Source organism: Vipera ursinii (genome assembly GCF_947247035.1).
Source record: "Vipera ursinii genome assembly, chromosome: 6".
In the NCBI taxonomy this organism is placed as follows: Eukaryota; Metazoa; Chordata; class Lepidosauria; order Squamata; family Viperidae; genus Vipera; species Vipera ursinii.
The window spans coordinates 43,930,351-43,945,289 of NC_139515.1; the positions used below are offsets into that span (position 1 = coordinate 43,930,351).

Here is a 14,939-nt window from a genome sequence, read left to right on the forward strand (position 1 = left end):
TGTCTAACCCCTAAGCAGTTTAAGCATTGTAATTGTATCTCCCCAGCAAGTTTTGAGTCCATTTTGGGTGAAGAGAAAGAATGGGGGCTACAAAAGTTGGGAAGAATTGATAAGGATTGCTCTTCCTAATCAACCAACAGTCTGCTGGATCAGAACCCTCAACAGAGGATAGAAATGCAGAGATCTACTAGATCAACGTCAATATAATAATTTTTTTAGTGATAAGATTGTTTATCTAAATATCCTGACAAATTCAAAAATTGTAAAGAATAACAAGAGCCTCTGAAAGAATTCTAATACTAATTTAATTAATCTAACAGCAGATAGACAATTCCCAAATTGTTTGTTTTTTATTATTTTCCTTGGAACAGGCTGTAAACAATTTATAAGCATTCTGCTTGCATGGCAGTTTATAACTGTAAATGATGCTTCTTTGTCAGCAGGGTGTAAGGCTTCCCAATCTTTTCCACCATACTACTATGTTATTGCTTAATGCTTTTAAGAAGGAAAACAAGGAGACTTGTTTTAAAAATTACAATTTATATATTTTGTTTTTTTCCCTCAAGTTTCAATGAAGTAGCAAATATAGTAATAGTACTTAGTTAAATAGCTATTTAATCACTCTGCCACTTACACTTACTTAAACCCTTTTCCTAAACCAGCCAGCCAAAATACCCTCCCTCCTTTAAATCAATGTTGTTGGGTGACATTTTTCATATTTGCTACATTGGATGGCAATAATGGCAATTTACGTCCAGTATACCTGAAGGGACTGTAGAGAGACTTCCTGTATTGAAAGTTTCCAGGAATCCTGTATCACCTAGACCAGGGGTAGGCAACCTCGGCTCTTTTATGACTCATGGACTTCAACTCCCAGAATTCCTGAGTCAGCGGAATTCTGGGAGTTGAAGTCCATGAGGCATAAAAGAGCCAAGGTTGCCTACCCCTGACCTAGACAAACCTATTGCATAGTTAAAACACTTAACTGTTATTGTTTTTATTTATGAATTTGAATAGTTATCCTTGGCTCCATTGTCACACATATTTCTACAAGTCAAAGTGCAAACGGGAACTGAATAGTTGCTTATCTTCCTCTAGTATTTTTTTAGAACTAGGCAGGGGAAAAAATCTATTATTTTTTTGTCTATGTTCAGATGACCAAATTATTTGTTACTGTGATACTACATTATTCATTGTATTAAAAATGGGAATTTCTTATACAAGCACTCCTTTGTGAATAAACGTGCTTTAACATAAACACATATTAAGCAACTGGATTATTTATTACATTTATATCTTGCCTTTATTTTGTCCAATTCAAGGTGATGTACATAATGCTCCTTCCTCCTATTTTCCCAACATAACCCCTCCAAGGTGGATTGGGGCAGAAGAAAGAATGACTATCTTGATCACTTCCATTCCTAAGAGAGGAGCAGAACTAATGTTCTCCTTGTTTCTAGTTTAGCACCTTAACCACTACACCACTTAATGGCATGTTCTCACATCCCTAATGCTTGGGCTCTATAAATTTTGCCAATAGGACCAATATGTAATACAATACAGAGCTAATTAATGTTACTGCTTTATAATTACTATAAATTGAATCGACTATCGGAGGTCAGTAATATAACTATTTAGTAATATAACCTAAGCCATTTTTCCCTGTCCAGGTGGCCTAACTGTTGGGCATTTTGATCCCTTGTGGTTTTGGTAAATGCCAAGTCTATACAGAACATGCCCATGTCCATCTATGATATGTGAATAAACACACAGCCTTGTTATGGTTTATTGAATCAGGCATGATGGAGATGAAATCCAAGAAAAAGCTGGCCACCTGTGTTTCAGGGCTTCATTAGTTGTGACATCTTATAGACGCTCGCAACCAAGCACTTGTTCCAGAGGTGGTTAGTTTCTTTGAATGGAACTGTGCCACAATGAGGACCTTTGGTTGCTGCTAGTGTATCAACCAGCATCTCTCTGCAAATCCTGAATGTTACCTTATTATCATTTCCTTGGCTGACTTCAACCTCCATGTTCTATCACAGCAACTATAGTCCCAAATCATGCAGGTGTTGCGCCCCGCGGGCTCGACACTCACTGGCACCATGGGCCCGACTCTCACCGGCACGACATCTCCGCGCCCACGCCTGTCCTGCACCGTGCCCCGACATCCTCGACTGGAGGTGGGCCGCTTCTGCACCACAACGGCAGCAGTGGCGACGGCGGGCTGCTGGGAGCTGCGCGCATGCGCACGCGCGCGCCGGGTCACCTGGAGCCTCGGCGGCGCGCACACGCACACACCAGCCCAACCACTTCCTGCCGGTTACGGTGGCCTCAAGGAGCCCTAGGCCTGGGCCAGCACGCGCACACCGGTCTGGCCGCTTCCTGCCGGTGACGGCGGCCTCAAGGAGCCCTGGGCCCGGACCAGCCACGGGATTGACTGCCGGGGTGCTGACGGGCCCGTTACACCGGCCTGGTCCCCGAAAGCAGCTGGAACAGGGGAGCGCAGCCTGTGCCCGGTTCAGCACGGCCAAAGCTCCAGCAGCTCCACAAAGTAGGGACCAGCGGCAGGAGCTGGGGCGGGAGACGCCGGCCTTGGGGACGGGTGTGGGGGTGGCATCTGGTGGTGGTGGGGCGGAACTGTGCACGGGGACTCATCTGGGGGGTGGAGGGTGCCGGGTGTCGGGACGGGACACGAAAGGAGGTGTTTGGGAGGGACACTTCTTAAATAGGGGATGGGCGGATGTGGGTGCGGTCAGGTGGGCCATGGGCGTGTACGTGCAACATGTATTTAACAGCGTTGGTTGCGGGTAGCAGCCAACGCTGGCTTTGTTTCCTTTGGATTTCGTTTGCTTGTCTTCATTAAATGCTTTTCCTGAGCACTCGGCACTCGTCTCGGTTGCTTTGTTACCAGCTCTCCGGGCGAGGCTTGAGAGCAGGTAGGTACCCGCTATGGACATCATGATGCCATAGACTTCTGCATGGCACTAGGATCAACTGAATAGTCCACCTATGACATCAAGTGGATTGATAGGAATTTTATTCTTTAGATATGACTGTCTTAGAGATATTCATATGTTTTGATGCAAGTGGTCTGGATTTCTTTTCTGTTAATTCTACTTTAATTTCCACTTTCCTTTATTGTATTTTTACTAACTTTTATTTAGTTCTTATATTGTGAGCTGCTCACAGTTGTTTTAGTGTTGGGTGTCATCAAAATAGAAATATACAAACAAATAAATAAGTGAATACTTCCCCTTCACCTTGTATTCTGTGCTTAATATATTCTTATGTTTTGGGGCCTAATTGACTGATTATTAATAGCAAAATATAACTTTTTACTTCGTGCAATTAAGGAAAACATGTAGCATTTAGCAAACCTCTTTCTCTCTTGTAGCGTTTTATAACTTTGTACAATCTTTGAAGAAAAAAAGAACATGTCAGTCTTTTTTTTTGGCTGCTTAGATAAAAGATTAAAATGTATATGTATATACATATACATCCCATATGTATATAATTTGGGTGCTTCCTATAAACAGTGCTGTAAGGAAACCACAACAACTAAAGTTATAGACGTACCTCATTCCCATGCATATTACCAACATACTTGAACTCTGGTATGCCAATCTTATGCTGGGTTGGAGACCTTCCCAGAGCAAGAACCCAGAGATCTCTACCTTTAAGTGGAAAAGAATTTTACATACACATAGATACAGCATGTATGCACACAGTTGTAAAATAATAACACAAATAAACAATGGAGAGCTAGAATAAATTGTCTTATCTTTAATTCATTGTCATAGCATTGAATCTGAGATTTAAACGTAAGCAGTTATTCAGAAGATTTAAAGCCCAATGTTTTCTTTTTCTTTTATTTAAACCAAAACATTTTAAATTAAAAAATATAAAAATTTTATTCATTCCTAAAATAATCATTAATAATAACTAAATAATTTTATTGAAGAGAGCTAAGTTTAAAAAAATATATGAACAAGAAATCTGCAAAAAAAAAAGATAAACAAGAAGTCAGATTAATAAGGCTTAGTGAAAGACAACAAAGGACTGCAAATGTTTAAAAGGTCAAATGTAATATGCAACTAATATTAAAACAAATCCTTGTTTGAACACTTGGAAACATTTGGAAGATTTGCACAAACCATTTTTCCCAGAGTAGCTGAAACAAACAATTCCTTTTTAAAACATTTTTACTGGTTTACTCGATCTCTGCATTGGACCAAGTCTGAGATAAAAAACTGAAGTAGCACTTCAGATTTCTGTTTAAACCTATATTATTGGGAGATCATTTCAATCCCCTATTAAAATGAATTGGAGCTTTTAACAGTATTTACAGAGGAAGTTAAGCAGGCTGAATTTCCCAAATCTATCAACCCCGACGCCTTTTGGAAATCATTAGGCAGAGTATGAAGTGTGTCACAAGCTAGGCTTACTTTATTTTTTACATCCATCGTTCATTCTACTTAAAATCCAATAAGTTATTTGAAAGGATTCTGATGAGGAATCATCCTTTATAGCAGCGTTTCCCAACCTTAGGAACTTGAAGATGCGTGGACTTCAACTCCCAGAATTCCCCAGCCAGCATAGTTGAAGTCCACGCATCTTCAAGTTCCTAAGGTTGGAAAACGCTGCTTTATAGCACTGTTTGACATTTACTGAAAGGAATAAAGTATAATATAATTCTCTAAACTGTTTTGGGGGGAAAACAAAAGCATTGTTTGGAAGAATGGAAGGCCTACAGTATTTAGGGAGACGAAGCTTAACCTTCCTTCCCTATTTATAAATCTAGCAAAATCACTCATTTATACTCATGTAGCTATGAGCCTATGGCAATTAATTGCAAAGGGAACTATTTTTGTAAGTTTAAAAGAAGCAGATGGAAGGAGGAGAACTATTTTGGTGGATTTTAAACTGAGAAGGAAGAATTAAGCTTTCATTTCCCCATGTATTATACTCTAAGTCAAAATCAAGTTATCAATCCAACCTTTGCTGTTGATGTCTTTGAAAAAAAAACTTCTTAATAATGTATCAGCTCCCAAGCTATGCAGGAATTTATTAAACTGATTCTGCTTTTTTGACAGATCAAGCAGATTATTCGTCCAAGGGAATGCTGAGGATAGTATATATCTTATTATCTATTAGAATATCATGGAAACTTTCTTGAATGCTTGGCTTCAGCAAAACATTTAACAAAGTTTCTGGTGAGATTCTAATGGCAAAATATGTGTCAGATGTGCTATCTAGAATGGATACAGAACTGACTGAAAAATCTATTCTACACATCCTCTCTAGGCTGTGCTCAAAATTTTAGGCACAGTTCACATTTGGAGATGATATGGAAGTAGGGAGAATAGTAATCGCCTTAGAAGACAATATCAAGGTTTAGGAGGACCTTATCAAACTGGACCACCAGGGGCAAACCTAACGGACTACATTTGGGAAGGAGAAATAAAAGGAATTATACTATATGGGAAGACCATACTGAGCAGCAATGCATTTGAAAGGAATCTGGTTATCTTGTTGAATCACAAGTTAAATTTGACCAGCTGCAAAAATATCAATGCAATTTATTATTTTATTTATAATTTTTATTTTTTAAAATTCCTTCTTTTTCTTCACTTTTTAAAATTTACTTTATTTTTACTTATTTTTCTTTCTTTACTTTATTATTTTTATAAATAACCCAAGGCAGGGAACATACCTAATATTCATTCTTCCTCCTATTTTCCTCACAACGATAAACCTGTAAAGTGAATAGATTTCAGGAAGAGTGACTGACAACCACATTTGCCTGGAAAAAGACACGGGTTTTTTCAGTCTCTTTCGCAGCTGCCTAAATGAAAAAGATTCTATTCCAAGCATGATTCTCACAGGATACACTTTAACATGAAAAAAATGAGGTTACAAGAATTCCAGCAACTGAATTATTTCAGTTAGAACAGATCGCCAATGTGGTTAATACTGATCCCCACAAGATCAATGGGACAATCCAAGGGAATAATAAATGTCTGGGGATCAAAAGTGAGTCAGGAAATTGTTGGGGATCAATATGTGCTTGGATAAATATTGAAAGGTTGACTAGAGTCAATTAATTTTTTGGAGTCTCTGTAGAACGTGTCTCTAGGCCTGAAGATGATGAGCCTAGCAGTGAAACAGGCTTAAACCAGGGTTTGATGATCAGCCACCAGTGAGAGAGGCTGTGAGTTGTCTCTATTATTGTTGTTGTTGTTCATAGTATTATTAAAGTAGCATTACATTATTTTCCTGTAATAAATATTTGTGGATTGATGAACAATCTGGAACTTCTTGAAGAGGTCAATGAGGCAAAGAGCTTAGAGACTCTTGGGTTCACCCCTGTGTTGAACTTCCAATGTGAGTCATGGCTGACCAAATATGACTCAATGACTGAATGGAGACAAAGCCATGTAGAACAAAACTGCAAAGGAGACAGATTCTTTAAATTTCTCCAGAGAAAGAGAAATCAGGAAATTGCCCACAAGTACTCTGAATGTCAGCTCCTCATGAGGAGACTGTAAAATAATGGTTTCTACCAGGTTTGAGCTCCAAGAGCCAAGGGAAAAAACTGACTTTCATAACAACACAAAGCCAGTTAAACTGACTTTTTAATTATTTTTGGGGAATGTTCAATTTAATCACTTTATGGATATTAGACACTTTCAAAATGTTGAGCTCAATCTGACATACCTGATGAATTCCACCTTCTTCAGATTTAAGAAATTTTAAATGGACCTTCAAGAATTTTAAATGTTGTATAGCTGGCAAAAAGCAAAAAATAGATTTTGATTTAAGAAGGTTTTAAACAGATTGATTGGGAGATGAGAATTTCAGAATATTGGGTATTTTTCATGAAAGATTCAAAAAACTAATATTTAAATAACTGAAACATAACTAAATCCATATTAGGAACTAAGACTTGATGGAAGCTACAAATAGATTTCATTTATTTAATAACTTATTTATTAAATTTATATGCCTCCCATCTCACTATTAAACGATTCTGGGCAGGACATAAATATAAATATGCAGCCACTCCAGATACATTAGTGCACTTATTTCCTTTTTTTAATCGGAGAGAGGGATGATGAAGAAAAAAAGCTGGGAAGATTCGGATTACTTATGACAGAGGACGACATGTGGGGTCCCTTATAAAATGCTATGTTTAAAAAGTAACAGCTGTCTTCTTTCCCTGAAGTGGAGATACTGCAGCTGTTTTCAAACTCTTAGACCCTCCAGCTGGATGAGGACACTCTCCCATGATAACCCTTAGGCCTTTAGGAATAACTAGAGGTGGTAGGAGGTGTAGCCTACTGTATCCCGGAGTGGCTGCACAATGGTTCCAGTGGCACTGTATTCCAGGCAACGGTGCTTAGGCCAGACCTCTGGGTGATACTGTCTTTTTTCCTTTTCTTTTCTTTTGCAAATGCTAAATTCTACGCTGGGCAAACAGGCTGGAGACAGGCCGGAGCAAACAGCCTAAGATCCACCCCACCCAGCCTTACCTTGTACTGACTTGCCAATGCTGTACAAGTGAGTGATGGCAGGGTAATTCTTCTGCACCTCCTTCAGAAAAGCTTCCAACTCCTTGGTGTCATGGTAGCGGAAATCCAAGCTGGATACCAAAGGCAGCAGAAGAAGCAGGGAGAAGATGCCCATCTCCTACTCCAAAGAAGTAGAGCAAGGAAATAAGCACGGGGGGGGGGAGGACAGCACAGACGAGACTTATAAGAGTTTAAGTCGAACGAATAAAGCGCCCAGTCGGCAGCGACAGCGAACTCAGGGAGCAGCATGCCGACTGGCAGAAGGGACAGGGGGCAACTTTTACCAGGCGCTGCCTTATTCTTACGAAGCGACGGCAGCCAACCAGTCTCTCTCAGGTAGCCGCAAAACCCGCCGGTACGGCTGACATCGGCTGCTTGCGCCAAACTGCAAAGGGCGAAGAGCCAGGAGGGCTGGGGCGGGACCTTATTTGACTGACACAGGCGGTGTCCAGTCCAGTGAGAAGAGACTGATTTGCCCTGGTAGCCCTCCCCTCTTCCCCAACTCGGCCTACCCCTGCCCGAGAGCCTCGCAGGCAGCCAAACAGCGCGCGAAACAAAGCAGAGCGATTCGCCCGGATTCCTTCGGCCAGATGCCAAGTTGTGACCGCCTGGAAGAAACGTTCCCGAGTTGGCTCCAATAAGGCTTTGGGCATACGCAGAGCAGGCCGGTTCCCGGGACTGAGGCGCGCTTCACTTACAGGGGTCTTCAAACTTGGCCCTTTTATGACTTGTGGACTTCAACTCCCAGAATTCCTCAGCCAGCAAAGCTGGCTGAGGAATTCTGGGAGTTAAAGTCCACAAGTCATAAAAGGGCCAAGTTTGAAGACCCCTGACTTAGCATTTCGGAATATTACTCCGCATTCCGACAAGGGCTCTTCAAATCCTGCTGCTGTCAGTTCCAATTTACACCCATTCGTTCCTTTCCTCTCTCTTGCCATAGCAGCAGCGAAATTCAATATTAGGAGAAGAGGGGGAGGAGGAAACTACCCTAGTTTTCTGTACTGGACGCTGATCAGTCAGAGGCATTCTGAAACAGTCATGTGCCACATTTGCCTTCAAGAAGTGGAAAGGAGTATATTGGATCCCCTGCTGATTTTGTATGTTTGCCCACTGACAAAGAAATGATCAGTCTATAATTTTAATAGTAGGTGTTTGTTAACAGTGAGAGACGGAATAACAAAAAAAAATCCAGAAAAACGCATTTCAAAAAAGTTATAAATTGATTTGCATTTTAATGAGTGAAATAAGTATTTGATTCCCTATCAATCAGCAAGATTTCTGCTCCCTTTTATACAGGTAATGAGCTGAGATTAGGAGCACTCTCTTAGAGGGAGTGCTCCTTATCTCAGTTTGTTACCTGTATAAAAGACACCTGTCCACAGAAGCAATCAATCAGATTCCAAACTCTCCATGGCCAATACCAAAGAGCTGTCCAAGGATGTCGGATAAGATTGTAGACCTACATAAGACTGGAATGGGCTACAAGACTATCGCCAAGCAGCTTGGTGAGAAAGTGACAATAATTGGTGCGATTATTTGCAAACGGAAGAAACACAAAATAACTGTCAATCTCCCTCAGTCTGGGGCTCCATGCAAGATCTTAGATTGTGGAGTTTCAGTGATCATGAGAACGGTGAGGAATCAGCCCAGAATGATCTCAAGGCAGGTGGGACCATAGTCACCCACAAAACAATTGGTAACACACTACATCATTAAGGACTGAAATCCTGAAGTGTCCGCAAGGTCCCCCTGCTCAAGAAAGCACATGTACAGGCCCGTCTGAAGTTTGCCAATGAACATCCGAATGATTCAGAGGACAACTGGGTGAAAGCGTTGTGGTCAGATGAGACCAAAATTGAGCTCTTTGGCATCAACTCAATTCACTGTGTTAGGAGGAAGAGGAATGCTGCCTATGACCCCAAGAACATCATCCCCCACCGTCAAACATAAAGGTGCAAACATTATGCTTTGGGTTGTTTTTCTGTAAGGGGACTTCACTGTACAAAGGGATGATGGACGGGGCCATGTACTGTCAAATCTTGGGTGAGAACCTCCTTGCCTCAGCCAGGGCATTGAAAATGGGTCATGGATGAGTATTCCAGCATGGCAATGACCCAAAACACACGGCCAAGGCAACAAAGGAGTGGCTCAAGAAGAAGCACATTAAGGTCCTGAAGTGGCCTAGCCAGTCTCCAGACCTTAATCCCATAGAAAATCTGTGCAGGGAGCCAAATGTCAGCCTCGAAACCTTAATGACTTGAAGAGGATCTGCAAAGAGGAGTGGGACAAAATCCCTCCTAAGATATGTGCAAACCTGATGGCCAACTACAAGAAATGCCTGACCTTTGTGACTGCCAACAGGGATTTTGCCACCAAGTACTAAGTCATGTTTTGCGAAGGGGTCAAATACTTATTTCCAGTGCTTTTTTTGTAAAAGAAAAAGGTGCCGGAACTCACACATGTCATACAACCCACCTTGCCTACCCTACAAGGTTCCATCCAAAAAAGGTGCCGGAACTCCGTTCTGAGCGTTCTATGAGAAAAAAAGCCCTGCTTATTTCACTCATTAAAATGGAAATCAATTTATACCTTTTTTTGAAATGTGTTCTTCTGGATGTTTTTGTTGATGTTCTGTCTCACTGTTAAAATAAACCTACCATTAAAATTATAGACTGATCATTTCTTTGTCAGTGGGCAAACTTACAAAATCAGAAGGGGATAAATAATTTTTTCTCTCACTGTAGTCTATCTCTACTGCATAAAACACAGGACACTGTTGACAACTTCCGTTTTTTCTGCCATGTCTTTATGGCACTGCCTTCATCTCACCTGTAACTTATAACAAGGCATCCTTCAGTCATTCAGTTGCCCAACAGCTTGAGGACATGGTGGGTACAGCAGGAAAATATATATGTTCCAAATCTGCAAATATCTGAGCCTGTCAACCAACTATCCAGTGATCTGGGAAATAGCAGATTTTGGGAGTAGATTTACTTGCTAGTTTAGGGCTCTTCCAGTCTACTGATGAGGAAGCATGAAGAAACTGTGAAGTTAAATCCAAAAGTCTAATTATTTACCAAAACCATTTACTAATCACAGCACTGCTATAATTAGCAGATGTTTTCCACCACTTGGAGAGACTTAGAATATAGGGGATGGCATCAACCTAGGGTTTAATTAATGATCTAATGTACTCTGGACATATGAAATTATGACATCATGATTTCACAGCAAGTCAGAGGCTGCAAGATAGGAATAGGGAACAGGAACAGCAAACACTTTTTCAGTCCCATTATACTCCCTCAGTGTGAAAGTTTGTGTATGTGTCCTGGGAGAGGTGAACAAAGAATGCTGGGTACTTATGTCAATATTATATTCTCCTAGCAGGGTCACCAAAGGCATGAAGGCCACCTCAGCTGCCTACCTAAAGCAAACATACCTATATCTGTGATATAGGAAGATGCTAGAGGCAGATTATTAGTGAGAAAAGCAAAGGCATTATCTTTTCTGCATGGAAGAAGGCTAAGGCAAACTACTGTTTTTTGCCTAGAAAATCACATGGATGGACAAAATAAAATGATTTAGTGCAGGATGTTTGGCTCCTCAAGTTAGGAGCACTCAAGGTGCTACTGAAGAATTGCTGAGGATCTTTCAGAGTTGTTGTTGTTAGTTGCAAAGTCGTGTCTGACCCATCGCGACCCCATGGACAATGTTCCTCCAGGCCTTCCTGTCCTCTACCATCTTCCGGAGTCCATTTAAGCTCACTCCTACTGCTTCAGTGACTCCATCCAGCCACCTTATTCTCTGTCGTCCCTTTCTTCTCTTGCCCTCAATCTTTCCCAGCGTTAGGCTCTTCTCCAGTGAGTCCTTCCTTCTAATTAGGTGGCCAAAGTATTTGAGTTTCAACTTCATGATCTGGCCTTCTAAAGAGCAGTCAGGGTTGAACTGTAGGACTGACCGGTTTGATTGCCTTGCAGTCCAAGGGACTCACAGGAGTCTTCTCCAGCACCATAGTTCAAAGGGCTCAATTCTTTGGCCCTCAGCCTTTCTTATGGTCCAGCTTTCACAGCCATACATTGCAACTGGGAAAAACATGGCCTTGACTATAGGCACTTTTGTTGGAAGGGTGATGTCTCTGCTTTTTAATGTGCTGTCTAGATTTGCCATAGCATTCCTCCCTGGGAGCAAGCTTTTTTTAATTTCTTAGCTGCAGTCCCCATCTGCGGTGATCTTGGAGCCCAGGAAAATAAAATCTGTCACTACCTCCATTTTCCCCCCATCTATTTCCAAGGAATTGAGAGGGCCAGATGCCATGATCTTCATTTTCTTAGTATTGACTTTCAAGCCAACTTTTGCACTCTCCTTCACCTGCATCAAGAGGCTCTTTAGTTCCTCTTCACTTTCTGTCATTAGAGTGGTATCATCTGCATATCTTAGGTTGTTGATATTTCTCCCGGCAATCTTAATTCCAACTGTTGATTCATCTAGCCCTGCCTTTCTCATGATATGCTCTGCATATAAGTTAAATAGGCAGGGGAACAGTATGCAGCCTTTCTCAATTTTGGACCAATCAGTGGTTCCGTGTCCAGTTCTCACTGTTGCTTCTTGGCCCGCATATAGGTTTCTCAAGAGACAAATAAAATGGTCTGGTACTCCCATCTCTTTAAGAACTTGCCACAGTTTGTTGTGATCCACACAATCAAAGGCTTTAGCATAGTCAATGAAGCAGAAGTAGATATTTTTCTGGAACTCCCTGGCTTTCTCCATGATCCAGTGTATGTTGGCAATTTGATCTCTAGTTCCTCTGCCTCTTTGAAATCCTGCCTGTACTTCTGGTAGTTCTCGATCCACATACTGCTGGAGTCTAGCTTGTAGGATTTTAAGCATAACTTTAGTAGCATGTCAAATGAGTGCAATGGTGCGATAGTTTGAACATTCTTTGGCACTGCCTTTCTTTGGAATTGGAATGTAAACTGATCTTTTCCAATCCTGTGGCCACTGTTGAGTTTTCCAAATTTGCTGGCAAATTGAGTGTAGCATTTTTACTGCATCATCTTTTAAGATTTTGAATAGCTCAGCTGGAATACTGTCACCTAGACTAGCTTTGTTGTTGCTCAGACTTCCTAAGGCCCATTTCACTTCACACTCCAGGATGACTGGCTCAAGGTCAGTGGCCACCCCATTGTGGTTTTCAGGGAAGTTAAGCTCGTTCTTGTATAGTTCTTCTCTGTAATTTTGCCACCTTTTCTTAATTTCTTCTGCCTGTTTTAGGTCCCTGCCATTTTGTTCCTTTATCATGCCCATCTTTGCATGAAACGTTCCCTTCATCTCTCCAATTTTCTTGAAGAGATCTCTGGTCCTTCCTATTCTATTATTTTCTTCTATTTCTTTGTACTGTTCATTTAAGAAGGCATTCTTATCTGTTCTAGCTATTCTCTGGAATTCTGCATTCAATTGGGTATATCTTTCTTTTTCTCCCTTGCCTTTCGCTTCTCTTCTTTCCTCAGCTACTGTATTTGCAAAGTTTCCTAAGACACCATTTTGCTTTCATGCATTTCTTTTTCTTTGGGATGGTTTTAGTTGCTACCTCTTGTACAATGTTGTGAACCTCTTGTACAATGTTGTGAACCTATCAGATCTAATTCCTTAAATCTATTTGTCACCTCTACTGTATATTCATCAGGGAATATGATTTAGTTCATACCAGAGTGGCCTAGTGCTTTTCTCTATTCTCTTCAATTTAAGCCTAAATTTTGCAATGAGAAGCTCATGATCTGAGCCACAGTCAGCTCCTGGTCTTGTTTTTATTAACTGTATAGAGCTTCACCTTCTTTGGCTACAGAGCACATAGTCAATCTGATTTCTGTGTTGACCGTCTGGTGATGTCCATGTATAGAGCCATCTCTTGGGTTGTTGGAAAAGAGTGTTTGCTATGACCATCGTATTCTCTTGACAGAATTCTGTCAGCCTGTGCCCTGCTTCATTTTGTATTCCAAGGCCAAACTTGCCTGTTATTCCGGTTATCTTTTGGCTTCCTACTTTAGCATTCCAATCTCCCATGATGATAAGGACATCATTTTTGGTGTTAGTTCTATAAGGTGCTGTAGGGCTTCACAGAATTTCATCCTCTTCAGCACCAGTGGTTGGGGCATAGACTTGGACTACTGTGATATTTAATGGTTTGCCTTGCATTCGAACTGAGATCATTCTGTCATTTAGGGGATTGTATCCCAGTATTGCTTTTCCTATTCTTTTTATTGACTATGAAGGCTACTCCATTTCTTCTGTGGGATTCTTGCCTGCAGGAGTATACCTGATGGTCATCTGAATTAAATTTACCCATTTCTGTCCATTTTAGTTCGCTGATTCCTAAGATGTTGATGTTCAGTCTTGTCATCTCTTGTTTGACCATGTCCAGCTTGCCTTGATTCATGGATCTTACATTCCAGGTTCCTATGGAGAAAAAATCTTTACAGCATTGGACTTTCCTTTTACCACCAGATACATCCACAGCTGAGTGTCCTTTCGGCTTTGGCCCAGTCACTTCATTCTTTCTGGCGCTACTAGTACTAGCCCTCTGCTCTTCCCCAGTAGCATATTGGACGCCTTCCAACCTAAGGAGCTTATCTTCTAGCATCATATCTTTTTGCCTTTTGGTACTGTCCATGGGGTTTTCATGGCAAAGATACTGGAGTGGGTTGCCATTTTCTTCTCCAGTGGATCACATATTGTCATAACTTTTTACTAAGACCTGTCCATCTTGGGTGGCCCTGCACAGCATAGCTCATAGCTTCATTGAGTTATGCAAGCCCCTTCACCACGACAAGGCAGTAATCCATGAAGGGGTTTTTCAGAGTACTAATGGTGTTTATGACACAACTAGAATAAAGCCCTTCAGACATCTATTTGCTCAACTTGCCCTTCAGGAAAAGAAAATCTCAAGCTGCAAAACAATTACAATGGGAACATAGGATTTTATTTATTTATTTATCAACCAAATAGCCACCCATCACACTTATGTGAATTCAAGAAACATGTACATGGGAACACCTGACACAAGGAAAGATAAAACAAATGAACTCCATGTTGATATCTTAGTAAATTGAAAAGGACTGAAACAGGACACATACACAGCAAAAATGAAGAAAAGATATAACTAAGACAGCATTTGGATATAATGCCACCAATGATCAAGTAATAAGATTATGCTCCAATTACTGGTGCAGAAGTAGAGAAGGTTGATAAGTTTTATGATCAACTTCAATCTAAACCTGACAGAAAGTACAAGCAAGATGTGGTGCTTGTAGTTGGAAATTAGAATGCTAAAGTTGGAAATAGACAATAGTAAAATGTAATTGGTGTCAA

The 14,939-nt window shown here is 40.9% G+C and overlaps 1 protein-coding gene across 1 annotated transcript in view; it reads right to left on the reverse strand.

Annotated features, from left to right (window-relative positions):
• CPM (carboxypeptidase M) overlaps nucleotides 1–14,939 on the reverse strand; it is a 57,923-nt gene that overhangs the window by 17,800 nt on the left and 25,184 nt on the right. Inside the window, exons 2-3 of the mRNA XM_083365593.1 lie at nucleotides 7,536–7,692; nucleotides 3,580–3,677 (exon numbers count right to left, since the gene is read on the reverse strand). Of these exons, the coding sequence (XP_083221719.1) occupies nucleotides 3,580–3,677; nucleotides 7,536–7,692 (255 nt within the window). The remainder of the gene's footprint in view (nucleotides 1–3,579; nucleotides 3,678–7,535; nucleotides 7,693–14,939) is intronic.